We start from the raw sequence: 20,943 nt of genomic DNA, 5'->3' as shown, positions 1-20,943 counted from the left end.
TGATATGTTGACTGCTCAATGTACTTGGTGCAGAGATGGTTGCTGGAGGGGGAGGGAGAGAATTACTTCTTGGTTGTGGGAACTGTCTATAGTAACAACAATACTGCACTGCTTGTACATCAACAAGTACCACCAATCTTTTTGGCTTCTGTGAGTCTTTGATAGGGGTTGGAAGATACCTTTAGCTCAGTAGTCATCAATGCAAACAGAGGAGTGTCTCACATTATTTTTTATTCTGTAGACAAATGTAGAACAAATGCATAAAAGTTACAAGAAAACAAGCAAAAAGTAGCACCAAATGGTTGACAAATACCAGCATCTTCCAATAACAGTTAATCTTGATTTTGGCTTGCACATGCTCAGTTTGTACCAATTTGTTACTAACATCTGTATCATACAGCATTAACAAAGTTCTGCCCTACTGTTTCACTACTGAAATTTCCCCCACTCCCTGGTGACATTCATAGCTGTTCTCCTGTTATATGGCAGTGCATCCTAACAGAGTTAATGGGTTGTGTGTTCATTTGGATCTAGAGTTACTGTTGTCCCCTCATAGCAACAAAGGTGGTACATATATTCCCCAGAAGCTACTACTTGAAAGGTAACTTATAAAGTTAGAACGTGAAAATGAGGTCTCCTCCATTAAGAGGCAGAACATGTGTTCTAAAAAACATTCTGGTATATTAGTAATTTATTATTGCTGTTCAAAGAATAGAAACCTTGATAGTAACAAAGTTGACATGCCTTTTCTAGTGCAACAGCATCCTGAAATGCATCCTCCTGCCTGGCGTGCTGGGCTTCCAGGTTTCTATTCTGAACCTTTTGGATTGTGATAGTTTCTAGAACAATCCTTTTATTCCACATCTGTTTCAACAATTGACAAGTAAACTAAGTTGCAGGACAACATGTGAATGAGATTCCCTGAGGTGTGGAAATTTGTTTCCATACTGGCCTGCTTGTGGAATGCTCCTGCCCCTCTGCTTCATTAGAAATGGTGCTTTCTCCTTGTGCCAAACAGCCACCCTGGTACAAGAGGGGGAAAGTGCTATGTGGCAAATAGGCTCATATTGACTTGGGAAAACCTCTTGCACTGGAGAAAAGATTCTCTGGTGAGATTTAAACCCTGATCCTAGATTACAATAGGCTAGTCTTGTCCATGTACATTTGCAGTCGGGAACTCCAGCCAATCACAGTTTAATGTGAGCAGTATAAATCATACTCATGATTTCTGCTTGACGCAATTTTTGAACATGGATTTTTGTCTCCTTAAATTCCTGATCTTGGGGACAAATAGGGATACCTTGCAAGTGGAATATGACAGGCTGCTAGTAGACCAGAAGGACCTTTGGTCTGGTACAATGCTGCATTTGAAAATATCATTCAGCCTCCCCCAAACAGATTTATAGAACAGAGGTGGAAGAAAGCATATTGGGCCATTTCCCCAACATGCCTGCCTATTAAAAGTAATTTCCCCACTACTATTGCACATTTGAAAAATTTGCATATAGCCCTAGTAGAAAAGTTGGTTCTTATGTGCCACTTTTCTCTACCCGAAGGAGTCTCAAAGAGGCTTGCAATCGCCTTCCCTTTCCTCTCCCCACAACAGACACCCTGTGGGGTGGGTGAGGCTGAGAGAGCCCTGATATCACTGCTCGGTCAGAACAGCTTTCTCAGTGTTGCGGCAAGCCCAAGGCCACCCAGCTAGTTGCATGTGGGGGGGGGGGGGGACAAGGAATCAAATTGGTTTAGATTAGAAGTCTATGGTCCTAGCCACCACACCAAGCAGATCTGAGAAGATATTCCCCATTGGTTATTAAAACTCCGGGCAGTTGATTCAGAATTGTACAAAGATTTTAAAATTTCCTGTTTAAGGCTATCCAAATAACACTGTGAATATTTTAATATATACATGATGAAACATCAGGCAATCATTAAGGCAGTGATTCTCCCAGTAATTAACTTTCCCTCAGCCCATTGAGGTAGATGTACATTGATTCCATTAATACCTAGAAGCAATGCGTAAATACCAAATTCCACAAATAGATTATTTTCAGTGTAGGTACTATCAGCTACACCAAGTTAGCTAAGATGCTGTACCATCTCAGGATTCGTTTGGTCTTCTGATATCCTGATAGGGAAGGATGGAACTTCTTGGTTTCAAATTTATAAACTGAATGGCTGGTCTAGTATGTCGTTGGGTAGACGTACCACATTACTACCCCAGAGGGGTTAATGACTACTGTGAAATTGTCAGCAATCTTCAACCCACTGATTATTTCATCAGTGTAGACATCTTGCACCTGCCAAAAACAAAGAAGCAGCATCAGCCCCAGTCCGCCTGTCCTCTCAGGTTCCAGCAGATTCAAATCAGAGTAATCAAATCAGAGGCTCATGAGAGGAACTGACTGTAATAAGATGCCAACTTACAACGAGACGGCCAGGTTTTCAGGGAAGCTATTATGCCATGTATCAAAGTTTTGTGCATTGCCAAGGGCTACTCCTTATCCAGGCCAGAAGGAACAAGTTGTGCTTACATTCCACTCCACTCAAGAAACATCGTAGGCCTTCCTTGTGAACCTTAAATCAGCAGGCTAACACCTGTTTTCTGTCTTGTTCCCATTATTGTAAGTAAAAGGAATGAATATGGATATAAACAGACCCAATTCGCTTCTTAGCTTTTTGGCTAAGATCAAGTGTAGTGTGTGTAGACCCAACTTTATTCTTGCATTTTGGGCTCGCCTTCATCATGGTGACTCTTGATACAGTTCTTTTCACTTTCACCCATGGCCAAATCCTGCCACCCCCATAATTTAACTTATGCTCATACTTCAGTATGAACCAAAGTGCAGATCTCCCCTCATCTATCTTGCCCCCTGTTGTCCTCACTCCCAGTGCATTCTTGCCTTCTGGGCTCTCTGACTCCTCCTTTTCTCCCATCAGCACCCTTCCTTTTGATTCTGTTCCCTGTTAGCTCCTGGGCATTATATTCCCTCTCCTCTTAGCCACTGCACTCTACTTAAGGCCCTATCCTACCTCTTCAATCTGCAATCCTTCCTTTTTTCCCTGCCTCCTTTAGGGCACATCACATGTACATACGTCATGTGTGACCAACTGTTTAATTGTTCTCCATTGTATTCAATATGTGTTCGATTGTTTTTTCATTGCATTGCCTAAGTTCTATATTATTGAATTAGCTAGATCTGCCCCTTTTCTTTCTGTCTCTGAATTTAACAGATGTTTAGTTGAATTAAAGGCTTTTCTGTCTCATATTTCCCCCATTATCATCCCAAGCACGCACCCAACATGGCTTCATTTAAAGTTCCTACTACACTTTTGCTCAGCTGCAGTCACTGAATCTGAGGCAAGGTAACTAGAAAAAGCACAAAGCCAAGAATCTGTCTGAAGGCAATAAATGGGATGTGGAAAGGAGATTTCCCCCAAGAATAATGTTAAGAATGCAGCACTACATGCACAGATGGCTCCTTTGAGATGGCATCCCCAGTATACACAGCATGAGTTCTTGGAGGCTTCATTCCACAGTGGGCAGCCACCCTGACAGCCAGCATGCTAGAATGGCAGCTGCTAAGAGATGCAAAGGGTCTTTTCCTTACCTCATATATGGCATTTTGTGTATAATTGAGGTTGGCGAGGGAGGTGGTGTAGCGATAAGGCATGTCTGTCCTCCGGCTGAAGAAAACCAGCGCACTGGCTGAGTTGGAAAGTGGCCTCAAGAACACGTGTATGAGAGACTTCTCCTAGGAAAACAATGTGTCACTAGCAAAAATGCTGTCCCCCCAATAAACACACACTTCCACTATACCCTCCACTTGCCTGGGGCCTTTGAATCCCCTAGGACAGCCATTTTGGGGGCACAGCCCTTTTAGGAGATCTCTGGTTCCTGCAGCAGACTGGCTGCTTGCAAAATGAGTTAGGCTAAAAAAGAGGACTAACTATACTCAACATACCTCATCATATTCATATATGTATGTATGTATGTATGTATAGGTATATATAGGTATATATGACATATTTCTAGAACATTCAGCCAAGAGAAGTATGTGCATTCTTTTTTTTCTTGAATACATTAATTCAAGCACACACAAAGGAATAGATTACATTATTTCCTTTTCTTTCCCCTGACAGAGGTTGAAGAGGTTGAACTTTCTAGCAATTAATAATGCCATATGTGACAAAAAGGGTATTTTATGGGTTCAGTTACGTGCCCCCCATAAACCCTTTGGATTTCCCTTCTCACATTTTCCAGTCTGTAACCCCTTTCAAATGTGCCAGAGTCCCCCAGAGGGCCATATGATCCCCGTTGAGAATGGTTGCTCTAGGAAACCTCTAAGGTTAAAAAATCTTAGGGAAGGAATATAAATTTGGGCTCCAAGGAGTCACATAACTTGCTCAGCCAGTCACAGGATCCAGGCCACTCTTACCTTAAGGATTCTGCGTCCTTGGATCCCCAGGGGATCTTGGTTGATTTTAATCATCAGTTTGTTCTGCAGAATCTCCTGGGAACTTTGTGAAATTGTGCGGAGGTCTGCGGATAGTAAAAGAGGAGCAGCAAGGATTGTCCATAAAGCCATCTGGGACCGGGATTGTTCTTCACTGAGACCAAAGTTTCCAATGATTAGCTGAAGGACACAGGTAGAAAGCAAAAAAGCAAGATACAAAGTCAGAAGAAGTGGCTGAGCTTGGAGATCTCTCTAGCTGCATCACATGGAAAACGGACAAGTTAGTTTACTGCGCTGGGGTTGGGATGTCTAGAACCAAGATGTGTCGTTCTATGAAGGTATTTATTAGTATTGGGTGTATTCCTAGATCACATCTTGCCAGTACAGAAAATAGCACTAGGTGCAGCATCCAAGGTATCTCAACTTTTTCATTTAAAATACAAGCTCCTAATCCTTAAACTCTCAAAAAATAAAGAAAAAAGAGACATCCTCTGTTTTTTTTCAAGCCCAAAGAAGTTTCAGAAAATAGAAAAGGTTATGTTTGAGAGAATAAGTTGCATTTCAGTGTTTGGGGGGGGCACTCTTTGTTTCCTATATCCTTTGTCTCTCCACAGAAACCATTGAATTAAATAGCAGCTCATAATTCAGACAGTGTTTCGCAAACATCTTGTAATGATTACAACAATCCTGTTTAGGCCAGCACTTTTCTCATTGACTGATGTGGGGGTGAGGGAGAACAGCTTGCCCAAGGCCACGGTAGATCAGAAGCAAGATCTGAACAAAGGACCTTCTGGATCACAGCTTGTTTTCTAAGCAGCTAACCTAAACCTACTCAAAGCACAATAAACATATCTGCATGCAGGTGACTGAAAGCAGGTTCTTGGTGCAATGCTTTGATGGCACACACATCAGGCTTTCTCAACTAGTCTTGGAAGGCTTTCCCAAATAGGTGGAACTTAATTAACTATAATATATTTTTTAATTTGTTAAACATATTGGGTGATATGACCATATATGGTCATGTTGACCCCCTCCTCCATGGCCAATGAAGGGCCTGGAGGAGGTGGGAAAGGGAGGGGGGCCAGGTGAGTATGCCCTATGCTTCCCAAACATGTTCTGCATGATCACACCACTTCTAGGGTTTCTCAAAGCCTGAAGAATGTTTCAGGGGTCAGCTAGGTGTTGTGGTTAGGAGCACCGACTTCTAATCTGGTGAGCCGGGTTTGATTTCCCGCTCCCCCACATGCAGCCAGCTGGGTGACCTTGGGCTTGCCACAGCATTGATGAAACTGATCTGACTGAGCAGTGATATCAGGGCTCTCTCAGCCTCACCCACCTCACAGGGTGTCTGTTGTGGGGAGAGGAAAGGAAAGGCGATTGTAAGCCGCTTTGAGCCTCCTTCGGGTAGAGAAAAGCAGCATGTAAGAGCCAACTCGTCTTCTTCTCAACAGTAAAAAAGTTGAGACAGACCAGCACACATTGCTGTTGTTCTTTCAAATACAGGTTATACAGAAGGATGGGCCTTTCAAAAACTACAATTTATTTATGCTTGTACATTTATACCACTACCCCAACACAGAATTCCCAAAATTCTCCTATCCAAGAAGCGACCTGCTTGGATTCAGAAAGCTGCTGCAGCAGCAGCATGATTTTTAAAAACCATACCCACGAGGACTGTGCCAGGAAGGTCATTTCACTTAGTCATGCACCCTGTTGTATTCTATATAATTGCATTTTTTTTGTCTTTGAAACCTCCCCGGTTAAGTCCTAGTTTTCATTTCAACATCCTTGGTTCAACATTACCATGTCTGGATCATTCCAGTGGCCAGGGCCGGCGTGTGGCTGAAGCACATCCTGATTCTCTGCAAACCAATCCACAATGGACAGGACGCTATCCCAAGAGTCTTGAATATCACCGTAGTTTCGCCATAGATTGCAGATGTCTGTTAGGAGGGTGTAGTTGACCTGGATAAGGATTTGTAAGACGGTATGTTCCAGAGATGAACTGTTTGCCCCATTAAGATGATGTGGTTAAAGAAGCAGTTTATTTATCTGATTTATAGACTGCCCTCCCGGCAAACCAGAGAAGAACACTTTATCACCAGCTAATTTAGCTCCTGAGAAGCAAATTTATTTATTTATAGATTTCTAGAACGCCACTCTCGTGGCAGTTTACAGAATATAAAACCAATAAAATTATAGATAAAAACACATAAAACCTTTATACCAATTGACGGTGGCATAATCAATTCCTTAACCCTCCTAAATCCCGATCCTGCTGTTCCTTGCCTTTGGGCCTTATATAGATGACCCTAGGCGAAGTTAACCCGGAGGTCCTAATCGTTAAAAAAGTAGGGCGGGATCCTCAGTTTGGTGACTCCAGTCTCCGCCCTGGGAAACCACTCCAAAAAGGCTTAATTTTTAGTTTATGGGTTTGGCTATCCTACTTGAAAGGTGACCAAAGAGTGCCACCAAGGCAAAGAGAAACATGCGTGTCAGAACAGCAACTTCAGTACTGCCCTGAGATGTCACAATGAGGGGCGGCATATAAATCAAAGGAATATAAATAAATAAACTTTGAGATTATGCTAAAATACCAGACACTGTGGGATTCTGCAAGGCATAAATATTACAGAGTTTGGGGAAATGTATTTCATTGGGTGATGGTGTCCCCTGAGCTGTTATTTATAAAAGGGGTATGAGACAAGCTACAGCACTCAACAGATTGGCACTATGCTCCCATCCTATGGATAAGAAAAGCACTGCTGCATCAGGCAAGCGAATCAATAATTCTAGCACTCGTGGATACTCCTGAAAGAAACACATGATGGAGAGGTCCACCTTCTAGAGAATGTTTTATTATATAGAGCAGGGGTAGTCAAACTGCGGCCCTCCAGATGTCCATGGACTACAATTCCCAGGAGCCCCCTGCCAGCGAATGCTGGCAGGGGGCTCCTGGGAATTGTAGTCCATGGACATCTGGAGGGCCGCAGTTTGACTACCCCTGATATAGAGCCTCTTGTGGCGCAGAGTGGTAAGGCAGCAGACATGCAGTCTGAAAGCTCTGCCCATGAGGCTTGGAGTTCAATCCCAGCGGCCGGCTCAAGGTTGACTCAGCCTTCCATCCTTCCGAGGTTGGTAAAATGAGTACTCAGCTTGCTGGGGGGTAAAATGGTAATGACTGGGGAAGGCACTGGCAAACCACCCCGTATTGAGTCTGCCATGAAAACGCTAGATGGCGTCACCCCAAGGGTCAGACATAACTCAGTGCTTGCACAGGGGATACCTTTACCTTTATGGCACTGTATAGAGAGAGTCCCAGATGATCAAGCCTTGCCCTGAGGAACTTGCACCTGGAAATTCCAACACTTAGAAGATTACAAACAAGGCGTTGTGCCCAAGGCATTAGGAAAAAGCTGTGCCAATAAGAAAGAAAAGATGTTTCTGTTAAGTGCTGTCCAGCCACTTCTGACTAATGGCAACCCTGTAACTTAATGACCTCCAGCATGTCCTATTGTGAACACCCTTGCTCAGGTCTTGCAAACAGATTCCTTTATAGAGTCAATCCATCTCATGTTGGGTCTTCCTCTTATTCTGATGCCTTTAATGTTTCCTGCATTATTGACTTTTCCAGTCGTCTTCTTGTAACGTGACCAAAGTAATGTATGATAGCCTCAGAAAAAATGATATTAGAGGAGAGATTATAGGGACTAATCCCAGGTGGTAGAGTGGAAGAGGACAAATGTGATTGACTGCGAGTGTTTTTCTGGAGTAATGCTATAGAAAAAGCAGTACCATAATTTACCTCCTCGATTTTTTTTGTGTTCACTTTTTATTTTATTTATTTATTTATATTTATATACCGCCCTCCCCGGAGGCTCAGGGGCTCTGAAGATTTACACTGAGAGGTCTGCCATCACTGACACAGACGAAAGGGGAGGCATTGTCTCTGAAACAATGCCAACCTTCAGAGACATTCAGAGGCAATGAGACATCTCATGGCCTTCTGAGGGTTTCCAACGGCTGGTACAAGATCAGAGAGGAACCGTTGCTAATTGCCATATAAAAGGACATGCTTGCCATATTGCTGCTCATTCCCTGCCCCAATCATCAAAATGTAGGTTGAGAAGCTTCAGTTCAGAATTCAGAACATGATTCAACAGAGCACTGCGCAGCATAGTTTAAACTGAGGGGGGAAAATACAACCCAAATACCTTCTCAGTGATACCTCACCTGAGGTGGAAGCCCCCCTTGATATGCCGGCCAACTACAGGAATAGGCAATAAGGCGGCCTGTTGTATTCAGAGCCTTGGTCATTCGAGGATAACCTTTTATGGACAAAGAGTGATAAAGCATTAAAAGAATTGTCAAAGTATGTTGCTGTGGGATCTTTATAGACGTCTGGAGGATGGGCGCATGGTGATAAGAACAAAGGCATTGTTCACCCCATGAGTACTTCTCTAACCCAAGGCTAGAATCTATCTCCATTACTAGTACTTTCCCAGTAACAATAGCATGCACTACCATATATTTGTACAAAACTAATTCATTTTGCTGGACATCTGGTATTTTAAAAGGAAGAAGTTTCATAACAGTTCCTCCCTCCCTAGGTCACAACTCCCTAACAGTTTATGGGACAGCTTCACTTCTTAGCTAGACCCACCTCCTCCCTTCCAAGATTTACAGTCTAGAACAGTCTTTTTCTACCTTTTGACCATGGATGTACTGCTGAAATTCTTTTCAGGCTTCGAGGTGCCAGGAAGTGATGTCAGCTGGCCATGCTTCCCTGACATGCTCCCTGCCAAAGTGAGTGGAGCTTCAGGCTGCAAAGTTTTAAATGGCTGGGGCCCCTCCCCTTCCTATCTCTTACAGGCCCATCATTGGCCACTTTGGGAGGGGGCAGGTTAACTTGCCCAAATAAAGATAGAATTTTTAAAAATTTCACAGAGTGGGAGGGCTCTTCACAGCTGCCGTTCTAAAAATCCCCATGGCACAGTGCCATTGAGGGGCTAACATGGTACCATATGGTATCTCAGTACCATGGTTGGGAAACCCTGGTCTAAATCTACAAGGATTCTCAAATGGAGGTCCTGTGACTGCAAGTCCTAAGGATGGAGATAGTCCTTTTCTCATACCATCTCGTCTAGTTAATGTAAAATAAAAGCCTTCTCAGTTGTCTAGGAAAGGGGGTAGTGACTCTCAGGGGAAGGAAAGAGAATAGACTTCCCTCTCTTTCAAAAGTTAGGAGCTTTGAAATGCACATAGCTTATGCCTCACCTCAGACTACTAGCCAGAAAATGCACTGACTGGTTGCTGGGAACCAGCAGCTTTATTCTAAAAACTCTAATTGGTTTTACGGCATCAAAGAGGGACACAATCACCACCAGTTACTTCAGATACAAACCAAACTGGTTTCCACTCTGGTTTCTAATACAAAAGGATTTCAGCACAGGGAAAGCCCTCTGCATGAGTAGAAAAATATTAACCAATGGTGGCTTTTTATTAAATACTGCATGTTCAGATTTTATGACATTTTATATTCCTATGAAGATAGATTCTGGTGGGTAGCCATGTTGAGTCCTGTGGCACCTTTAAGACCAACAAAATTTTATTCAAAGTATACACTTTTGTTGGTACAACAGGGATGTCCACCTTTAGGTGGGACCTGGGGGTCCCATGGAATTACAGCTCATCTTGAAAATACAGACATCAGTTCCCATGCAAAAAAATGGATGCTTTGAAGGGTTTACTCTGTGGCACTGAACCATACTCTCCAGGCTCCACCCCCAAATCTCCAGGAGTCTCCCAATCTGGATCTGGCAAACCTACTGCCCCCCCCCCCCCCCGCATCCTCTGTCATTGGCCAGGTGGAACCTGGCAGCCCTAGTGCACAGGCTTCACTAGATACACAGAAATGGAAGGGTGACTAGCAAATTAGTATACAATGTAAGATGTTTAACAGATTCAAGGACCAAACCGGAATAACAAGCTTAGTTTATACTCAACCTGGATAGGCCAGGAAAGTCCAATCTCATCAGTTTTCGGAAGTTAAGCAAGGTTGGCCCTGGCTAGCACTTGGAAGGGCTACCTCCAAAGAATACCGGGGTTGTGGCATGGGGAGGCAATGGCAAACCACCCCTGAACATCTCTTGCCTGACCATCAGACAATCTTAGGATCTCCTGGCTGCATAACACACATACCATATGATAAACATATCATAATTCAGTTTTACCTACTGAGGTTGACATGCTCATTTATACGTGTGATGGAATTTAGATTTGATTTTAAACCATTATTAAACAGTTACTATAATAATTTAAATAAAAGATCTGATCTTTAAAAACAACTTCTTTGCTTGTAGTTTATACTGTCTAGATTGTAATTCAACTTGACCACGATGAGGTGAGGGAGAAGAACAGGATGGAAGAATGTGAGAGACGAGGATGCACCGGAGCAAGCAGGAAGCCGTGGCTCTTACCCCTCGCCTGGTCTTTTGCTGATGAATAGCAGCCGTCTAGCTTCAGCATGTCCACCCCCCATTCTGCAAACGTTAAAGCATCCTGTTCGATCTGATCCAATGTAGTGCCAGGGTACCCACTACAAGTGTGGGTACCCAGGTCACCATAAATGCCAAGCTTCAGCCCCAGTGAGTGCACCTGCCAAAATAAATTGTGACTTCTGAGATAGAGCAATTTGCAAAGGCAAGAAGAATAACTAAGCCACACTTGGCAACACTTTGCCATCCTTGAGATTACATGCCAAGCACTTTTGTCCATTTCTAAGAGGGGAAGTTCATGGCACAGGTTTATACTTCATGAGCCACACAACTAATGCTCTCCAAGAGTAAGTTCACATAGGACTTTTTATCTTGCTCACAAGCAGACAAGGTGTGTGCTGCCAGAATTATGTGGGGGAAAAACAATAAAGAACCAGGGGCCCACAGATGTGACAGTCCTTTTCAGTCAATGGCATTTTTGTTGATTTTTTTAATTGTCACGGGCATTTCTGTTGATTGTACTGCTTTACTGCCATTGTTACATTCTGCTTCTCTTTACATGTGCTTATGTGTAAGGAAAAATGTTGCGTACGAACCCGGTCTCAGTGGGGCTTTATCTCCTTTCTGGGACCCAGATCTTAACGATCTTGTTGATTTCAATCCAGGATAATACACACTTTCAGAACTATATCAGCAATGATTTCTGAAGGTTAGTTGCATGGGACACATGCAGATGTCATGCTGTTTGTCACAGCCACTAACCCTAAACACTGTCTAGCCCAGGTCATGCACGGCAAACTGCCTCATCCTACCAATGGCCAAAATTCATTTGCCATTCCAAGCACACTTTTTCTCATACAAGCCATGTTTCTACTACATGGCTACTGTCGAATACACAACTGACATTTGATGTCCGCTTTCTCCAATACTCTTGCCTTGAATTCCAGAAGGAGAGCACATGGGTTTGAGTGGTTTCCTTTACTTCGAAAATCCTGCCTTGTGGAGGATATCTCTCCATTCCCCAAAACTCCACCGAGCTCCAATAATCCTCCCAGACCTTCCTACAATGTCTACCTTTTCCTCCTGTGCTATTGTTGACTCTGACCCCAGCTCACCTGGAGCAGCAGTAGAGGACATGGAGGCGAAGCAAAGGAAATCACTTTGTCAATTTTCCACAAGCAACCCACTGGCTCAGACTCCAAATTAAGTACCTTATACCTTTGTTGTTGTTGTTGTTAGGTGCAAAATCGTGTCCGACCCATCGCGACCCCATGGACAATGATCCCCCAGGCCTTCCTGTCCTCTACCATTCCCCGGAGTCCATTTAAGTTTGCACCTACTGCTTCAGTGACTCCATCCAGCCACCTCATTCTCTGTCGTCCCCTACTTCTTTTGCCCTCAATCGCTCCCAGCATTAGGCTCTTCTCCAGGGAGTCCTTCCTTCTCATGAGGTGGCCAAAGTATTTGAGTTTCATCTTCAGGATCTGGCCTTCTAAGGAGCAGTCCGGGCTGATCTCCTCTAGAACTGACTGGTTTGTTCACTTTGCAGTCCAAGGGACTCGCAAGAGTCTTCTCCAGCACCAGAGTTCAAAAGCCTCAATTCTTTGACGCTCGGCCTTCCTTATGGTCCAACTTTCGCAGCCATACATTGCAACTTGGAATACCATAGCCTTGACTAAACGCACTTTTGTTGGCAGGGTGATGTCTCTGCTTTTTAGGATGCTGTCTAGATTTGCCATAGCTTTCCTCCCCAGGAGCAAGCGTCTTTTAATTTCTTTGCTGCAGTCCCCAGCTGCAGTGATCTTGGAGCCCAGGAAAATAAAATCTGTCACTACCTCCATTTCTTCCCCATCTATTTGCCAGGAATTGAGAGGGCTGGATGCCATGATCTTTGTTTTCTTGATGTTGAGTTTCATGCCAACGTTTGCACTCTCCTCCTTCACCCGCATCAACAGGCTCTTTAGTTCCTCTTCACTTTCTGCCATTAGAGTGGTATCATCTGCATATCTGAGGTTGTTGATATTTCTCCCTGCAATCTTGATCCCAATTTGTGACTCCTCTAATCCCGCCTTTCTCATGATGTGCTCTGCATACAAGTTAAATAGGCAAGGCGACAGTATACAGCCTTGCCGAACTCCTTTCTCAATTTTGAACCAATCAGTGATTCCTTATACCTTATAGCAGTGCAAACACTGGGCTCCTAAAGCATGACTCCTTAAAGGATTAAGTATCTTATAGCCCTTAATCCTTTAAGGAGTCATTCTTTAGGAGCCCAGTGTTTGCACTGCTTAATCCTCCCACCGGCTCATGCCTCAACAGAGACTTTAAAAACACACACACAAAGATGAGGCCACCTAGACCTGGCTTCTCCACTAGAAGAGTCCACTCACGTAATCCGCTAAGGCTTTGATCCCACTAGGAAACCTCTCAGGATCTGGAACCAGTTGTCCTTTGGCATCCCGCTCTTTTGCCATCCAGCAGTCGTCTATGTTCACATACACATAGCCCAAATCCTTCCAGCCATCGGTCACCAGGCAGTTGGCCATTTCTATGAACAGCTTTTCACTGAAAACAGAAAGGTTTTTTTTGTTTTTAAAGCTGAAGTCACCTTAAACTATTTGAGGCAATATGAAACATGAGAGGTTCAACCCCAGCGATCCTACAGAGCTTCCCACTGTATTGAAATATACTTCGGGTACTTGCTATTGCCAGTTCTCCCTCAAGATGGCAAGCCTATCTCCTTCCAGTGCAGTCTGCTTCCAAGTGTCCTAGAAATTGTTTTCCCTCCCTCCCCACAGAAACCCCCTCACTGCAAATTCACAAGAAGTTCCCATTTGTTTAAGCAATGGCACTAATAAGGGAATGAAATCATTAACTAGGGGCTGCTTCACTGCAAATCCATAGACCTTTTGGTACAGAAACAAACCAGAGGGAGCTATGATTATTTGAGAACTACCCTGTATCTGCCTTGCGTATACAACAGTGCATATAACCTATGTCCCATGTACTGGTACACATACTATTATGTTTGTGCAAACGATATAGGTTCATGCTAAAAACTGAACGAAGTGGCCCAAACAGCAATTGCTGATCTCAGCTATAAGATCCTAGTGCAGAACGTTCCAGGCAAGGGCCCATTTTGGCACCCCCTCATTCCATAGCCAGGCATTCTGCAACCCAACAAGAAGCAAAAAACTGCCTTTTAGGATCTGCTGTTCAAGGAGGGAAAAAAGAAAGAGGGCACCACCGCTTGGAAAGTCCTCCTACTGATTGCTGCGAGCTAGATCTTAGCGGGCTGAGAAGTATCCAAGAAAGAAGATGGCTCCTCAAGTGCTGTGGTCCAAGTCAGCTCATCCATGAGGTGATATTTTGGGGGACTGCAACCTCTTCCCTACCCCTCTGTTCCTTGTACCTACCTTGCTGCTGCCTCTGCACTAGGAGCTGAAAGAACTAACTCCCAATCTCCCCCCGCCCCCAGTGTCTCGGCAGCACAGCAACCTCTTTAGGGCTTCCCAAAATCTTGTGTGATCCCTTCTTCTTGTGAATCTTAGCCAGCTCGTGCATGCTGGTTTTAGAAAGGCTTGGGGAGAAATGAAGAGGCAACAAGCATTAGCTTTTCTGTCTTCCTGGGTGGAGAAGGGGCAGCAGTGGTCTCAATCTGGCAGTCTTCAAGCAAAGGTTGGATACACACTTTTGTTGGATGCTTTAGGATGCTTAGGGCTGATCCTGCGTTGAGCAGGGGGTTGGACTAGATGGCCTGCATGGCCCCTTCCAACTCTATGATTCTAATCAGCAAAGTCACGTGAATTGCCACTGCTGAGGCCCCAAGACCTTTGAGGCTCCACAGGTCAAAATCTGTTTCTTGAATTGTACTTGGGAAGGTACTGCCAGTCAGTGCAGATCTTTTACCCTGGTATGATGCAAACAAACTGACATGCTCTCGTTAGTAATCTAGGGGCCACATTCTCAACCAGTTGACATTTCTGAACAATTTTCAAGGGTACATTGTAGCAATCCAGCCCAGATGTTACAACAGTATGGCTCACTGTGGCCAGGATATTTTTGTGCAGGAGAAGCTGCAGTGGGCTGTGAAGAAAAAACATTCTGAGGAATGGAAAACAGCTGGAGGATATTCAGATAGTTCAAAAGCGAAAAGCCGACCTGTAGCCCCTGGCAGGAGAAAAGGTAACACTGAGCATTCCACACAACAGAGCTGAACTTGCTTGAGCTGCATTGTCTTCATCATTCTTTTACTTACCTGATGCAATTCTGAGGATCATCCTTGCAGTCAATATTACAACGAAATCGCTCCCATGCAAGCCAACCCATTGGGGGTGTTCTCATGAGCCCATTCTCTAGAGCCTGGCAGAAGGAGGCTAGAGCCAGTACGAAGACGGAGGCTACCAGCTTCATGGCCACAGAGTGATGGATAGCTGCTGAAGACAGAGGTGACAAAACTGTACCTTCCAGTAAGAGATCCATCTCCCAGCGTGCCTTGTCTATAACTCAAGTAACAAGCTAGGCATTATTTCCATTCACTTCCATAGTCCCTTGCACTGCCCAGTCTTTTGTTCAGTACTTTTCAAAATTGCATTCGGAAACCAGGGACTCAATTCCTATCAGAGTGGCATCACTTGCCACCACCATTTTTTGGCACTATACTTAAGTCTTCCTCCTCTCCCATTTTTAATCTCCGTACAGGTAACAGAGGCAAACACTGCAGAAACTCAGTAGGACGGATGGGCAGCCTAAAATGTGGGCACAGGCAACAGGTGTTTATGGCCCATTTGAACAGGAGGAGCAGGCTAGTCTGCAGGAGTAGCAGAAGCATAAAAGCAGACTTACTCTTCTGCCTGCCTACCCTGAGCTGCACAGCTGCCTTTTCCTTCCCTTGGCAGAGAATGGGCAATTCCACTTCAAGGCAGAGGGGTTGCCTAACATGCGTAAGAATGGCACACTTGCCCAAAAGGTTGGCCACCATTGCTCTGGATATCTCCTTTCCATCAGATATCTCCTTTCCATCTGTCTCACGCTGTACCTTTCTTGACATCAGTCCTGAGAGAGCTCAGAAAGGTTGTGGGAATGGAGCAAAGCAACTTCGCTGCTGCCTAATGTAACCCTGATTTCAGAATGCTACATCAGGCTTCTGAATGTATGTGGACACTGTTACTTGGAAGTGTTTTCAATAGACACCTCCAAGTGGACCAGGTGCCCAAGTTCGCTCGTGACTTGTGCTCTGCAGTGGGATGGCTCGGGATGCAGGTAGTGATACAAACACACACCAAAGTTACTGGGCCACAGCATGCTTACTAACCCTCCTGCTCTCTCCAATACCAGAATTGGTCATTTATGGCCTAAGAAGTATGCTCTTAGAAAAGCTTCTTCTGCCTGGTTACATAAAGGCAATCCTTACTCTTTAGAGGTGATTAGGCACAAGGAGACCAGTTTCAAGCCTGGGCTGAGGAACTGAGCTAACATAAAACAAGAGATAGGAACTCCTTCTCACTGCACATACTCAAAGCAAGCCAGCATTTACCATTGTGGATATGAGGGCATTTTACATTCTTTTTTCATCCCAAACCAGGCCGCTTTGGTGACAAATTCCCCTAACTGACCAATACTCCCAATATCAGCAAGGGACTGAAACCACTTTATTTGGTTGCCGTGCTTTTGTGCAGTGATGGATCTTCTCTTCTTGTTATTGATGCTGGCAAAGAGAGACCCTCCTGTGAGCCTGAAGGAGCTTTCATCCAAGGGCCTATGGCACTGTGGATTCATCAGCATCACCAGCACTGCCTGGGGAAGTGTATTCTCAGCTTTTGGCCCCAAAGACGCACGGCGGACCTTAACAAGGGCCAGAGCCTTCTCTGTACAGGCCCCCACCTAGTGGAATGAGCGCCCTAAAGAGATCAGAGCCCTGCCTGAACTCCCACAGTTCCGTAGTATTAATGTTACAGTCATTTATATGTTATAGATTGTTTATTGTATTGTTTATATGTTTTATGTAAACCGCCCTGAGCCTCCGGGGAGGACAGTATAGAAATATAATAAATAAATAAATTAATAAATATATAAATAGATTAATAAATAAATAGATTAATAAATAAATAGATAAATAAATAAGACATTTTTTAGGCTATGCTGCAGCATGCTCTGAAACGTCGTGCACACAGTTTATATGACACCCAACTTGATAGACATGCTGTCGATTCAAGCAAGTGCTTGGATCACCTATGCAGTTGGGCTTGATCTCATCCCTACAATTGACACAGGAAAGCAAGCAGTGCAGGCAAACATCTTTCATTTTGACAGCACTGCCATAAGACCCTGTCACCCAGGATCTCTTTCTCCAAGGAAATGCCTCCCAAGATACCAGCAGTGAGTACGATGTTTTTGTTAGCTGCGAAGTCGTGTCCGACCCATCGTGACCCCATGGACAATGATCCTCCAGGCCTTCCTGTCCTCTACCATTCCCCGGAGTCCATCTAAGTTTGCACCGACTGCTTCAGTGACTCCATCCAGCCACCTCATTCTCTGTTGTCCCCTTCTTCTTTTGCCCTCGATCGCTCCCAGCATTAGGCTCTTCTCCAGGGAGTCCTTCCTTCTCATGAAGTGGCCGAAGTATTTGAGTTTCATCTTCAGGTTCTGGCCTTCTAAGGGAGCAGTCAGGGCTGATCTCCTCTAGGACTGACCGGTTTGTTCGCCTTGCAGTCCAAGGGACTCGCAAGAGTCTTCTCCAAAATTCAAAAGCCTCAGTTCTTTGATGCTCGGCCTTCCTTAATGTCCAACTTTCACAGCAGTGAGTACAGCAGATGCCAAAATCCAAAATCCTGAAAAAAAGTGGCTGAGTACCAACAGATCAGGGATTCAAACATTTCATGTACTTTTTACCTACACAGAGAGACTTCCAGGGTGTAGGAAAGAGACGCTTGCTATATTGTTCATCCGACTTTCAGCCACAAAGTAGTAAACAGCAATTAAATTACATTCCAGGCAATTTAATGCTGGGGATGTGGTTTTTTGACTGGGTTTGGGCCTAGGTATGATGGAAGGGTGCCTTCTCTCCTTCAGTGATGGCCACTGCCTTCTCTCCTTCAGTGATGGCTGCTTGTTTCATGGTGAGGAGGGCCTAGACTCTGGCATGTGTGACCTGCCCTCCCGCAGAGATAACCATAATGGTGGCATGAATGTATTTTTCCCTCACTGCCGACAGCTTAGATTAGCCAGCTTTCCTTACAGTATGGTCCTTTCTTCTGCTATCTTGGTAAATAATACAATTGGGCAAGGAGGGAAATTATAAACAAGAGCTGTTTTTTTGTAATAATCTGCTTTTCACTACCTAAAGTAATCCCAAAGTGGCTTACACATTCCCTTTCCCTTTCTCTCCCCATAGCATAGACCCTGTGAGGTGGGTGGGGCAGAGAGAGCTCTAACAGAACTGCTCTGCAAGAACAGCCTTAAGAGAACTGTGACTAGCCCAAGGTCACCCAACTGGCTCCAGGTGGAGTAGTGGGGAATTAAATCCGGTTCCAATTAGAGGCCACCACGCTTATCCCAGGTGGCTCTACACCATGGTGTACAGCAGGGGTAGTCAAACTGTGGACCTCCAGATGTCCATGGACTACAATTCCCAGGAGCCCCTGCCAGCGAATGCTGGCAGGGGCTCCTGGGAATTGTAGTCCATGGACATCTGGAGGGCTGCAGTTTGACTACCCCTGCTGTACAGGATCTGCCTTGCCCAATCACTTCCAAGCAACATGTGCACATGGAATGATGGCTACTTTCTCAGAGAATGCACTTTAAAATGCACACAATGAGGAAACCTTTATATGCTTCTTAGGAAAATCTGTATGTTCCATCAGTATTCTAAGAAGGAATATGAGCAATGTTTTCAGCCTACGGGATTTCCACATTATCTTTTTTTTGTAAGCTTTATCTTAATACTATCAAGAACATTACATTCCCTGCCAGCAAAAGGTATTTTGTTAACCCAGCCCCTGCACTGTGCATTCTGAAATGGGTGGCTCAGAACTTTTAACAGTTTTGGAAAAAGAATTAGTGGGAGGGGCATCTTTCCGATTAATTGCCAACCATGCATTTCTCCAGCTGGGCTTTTCCTATTTACATTTTCATTTACACATTTATTTTAGAAAGAAATACTAGCCAGAAATTATTAAAAACAGGAAGGGATGAAAGAGATCTCATTATTACTTAGAATGCTCTCGTCTTGCTGAAACAGGATTCTTAGGAATTTGATGGAATCTAAAGAGTAGCCCATGCCTCTTTACACCAAAAATAGATTTGGTTGCGACCAGGATACTTGCTGGGTGCAAACACTTCTTCTCTGACGCTGCTGACAGGTCTCCAATTGCATTAATACTCTGAGATGATATTCTTGCCTAGTAATCAGGATTCTGAACCACAGTTTTTTCTTGACTAGGAACCCAGGTGCCCCAGAAACAAACTAACACAACAAATTAGAAGTAAACACAAACACTGGCTTATTCTGCATGTCTGAAGGAGTCCTGGGGGGGGGGGGGAGAGAGAGAGAATGAAGTGCCTCAACATAAACATTTGACTTTATCATCCTTCAGGGAGGGACTAAGCACAGACCAGAGATCCACTCCACTCAGGGGCTGTGACACTGTCTGAACTCTCCAGGGTGTTGGAATAACTCACCAAATTACAGCCACCATTCAAAGCAAATGGATACCCAGCTAAAGAACATGCTTCTCTGGCTTCCATGAAGTGACTGCTGCCATTGCAACAAGGCAGCCTACCTGAAAATCCATATCTAACTAAAAGTTAGCAAACAGTTTGCTGGATAAAAGCATGATGCATCATGGGTGGATGCCACCGTTCGAGAGAAAGGCAACCAAAAATAAAGGGGTGGGGTAACATTACATGTAAATCTTCCATCTTCCAGAGGCACTATTTCACTCTTTCAACAACAGGTGACTAAAGGCGACTATTTCCCTATATAGTCACCCTATAGGAAGATTTATTTATTTATCGAATGACATGTGTGTAATACTGATGGGATATCCTAACATTGTCTGACTGCCACGACCCTGGTATTCCTTAGCAGTCTCCCTTCCAAGGGCTAGCCAGGGCCGACCATGTCTGGCCTATCCAGATCGGGTCCTACATGCAGAGTGAGCTCCATATAGGCACCCTAAGAGAGTACAGGGAACAGCTCAACAACCTCCCGATTGCTAGCAGAACTTTTCCAGGCGTCAGTGAAGGCGGCATTTGAAGGAGCGAGCGGACTTGCATTCCTAAAACTCACCAATGAGCGGAGCTCACCCGGCTGGTCTCCTGTCTCCTGTTCCTCTCGGAGGCTTTGCGCAAAACAACCTGCTAGACCCCCGGTGGGTAGCGGCCCCACCAGAGCGCCTGCAAAAGCCGCGCTCCCCCAGCAGAACCGCAGGCAATGCTAGGATTGGGGAAATAGCAACCGGAATCCCCCTTTGGCCAGTCACGTGCTCCCCGCCTGCTCCCGGTCACCTGACTAGGCTGGCCGCTTTGAACTCAGACGGCTGAAGGGAGCGCGCCGCTGTGTGCAGGCTGCCGAGGACAGTCGACGGGGCGGCCCCGCTCAGTCTCGAGGGGGGGGGGGGATCTCTCTGCTTCCAGCCCGCGTTTTCCGGCCTGACAGCCCGAGCATTTTAATAATGATCCTGGCATCCCAGGGCCACACCCCCGTAGCTGGAGACAGAGTCGGACGCCAAGTGCTCCTTTATCATATATGGGAGCATGTCAGCAAAGCCTGCTCAAAGTCTGAACATGTATCTTCCCCTTATATACATTCTTCCGCATTCTGCTCACCCCGCCCTCATTGTCTAAGAGACGGGTTTACAATCTACACGCCTGCCTAAAGTGAGTTGATGCCTTCATAAAAGTAGGAGAACCAAGAAGATACATTTTCACACCTGTCTGGCTGTGGTTTGCAAAATACTTTCATGGGGAGTGTTTAGCTTCCTGTGCAG

The 20,943-nt window shown here is 44.8% G+C and overlaps 1 protein-coding gene across 5 annotated transcripts; it reads right to left on the bottom strand.

Annotated features, from left to right (window-relative positions):
* Nucleotides 1–211: 211 nt before the first annotated feature.
* NAGA (alpha-N-acetylgalactosaminidase) lies at nt 212–20,517 on the bottom strand. Of its 5 annotated transcripts, none has more exons than XM_077339333.1 (10): nt 20,244–20,517; nt 17,647–17,784; nt 15,213–15,390; nt 13,345–13,519; nt 10,937–11,114; nt 8,691–8,785; nt 6,261–6,422; nt 4,440–4,637; nt 3,612–3,755; nt 212–2,300 (listed from the first exon to the last, which is right to left on the bottom strand). In XM_077339333.1, the coding sequence occupies exons 3-10, from the start codon at nt 15,365–15,367 to the stop codon at nt 2,184–2,186; spliced, it is 1,224 nt and encodes a 407-aa protein (XP_077195448.1). In that variant the 5' UTR covers nt 15,368–15,390; nt 17,647–17,784; nt 20,244–20,517; the 3' UTR covers nt 212–2,183. The 5 variants fall into 5 exon arrangements, with proteins under 5 accessions (XP_077195448.1, XP_077195449.1, XP_077195447.1 ...); XM_077339334.1 differs by having other exon boundaries at nt 15,213–15,387; XM_077339332.1 differs by lacking the exon at nt 17,647–17,784 and having other exon boundaries at nt 20,244–20,516.
* Between the last annotated feature and the right edge of the window lie 426 nt (nt 20,518–20,943).

Source organism: Paroedura picta, chromosome 5, assembly GCF_049243985.1.
Source record: "Paroedura picta isolate Pp20150507F chromosome 5, Ppicta_v3.0, whole genome shotgun sequence".
Taxonomy (NCBI): domain Eukaryota; kingdom Metazoa; phylum Chordata; class Lepidosauria; order Squamata; family Gekkonidae; genus Paroedura; species Paroedura picta.
This window is presented reverse-complemented; position numbering and strand designations above follow the sequence as displayed.

Coding starts and splice junctions, on each gene's coding strand:
- NAGA (XM_077339333.1), bottom strand. CDS start 15,367: ATGAAGCTGGTAGCCTCCGTCTTCGTACTGGCTCTAGCCTCCTTCTGC. Junction 13,520..15,212: donor GATCCTCAGAATTGCATCAG/GTAAGTAAAAGA, acceptor TTCTGTTTTCAG/TGAAAAGCTGTTCATAGAAA. Junction 8,786..10,936: donor AGCAAAAGACCAGGCGAGGG/GTAAGAGCCACG, acceptor TGTCCATAAAAG/GTTATCCTCGAATGACCAAG.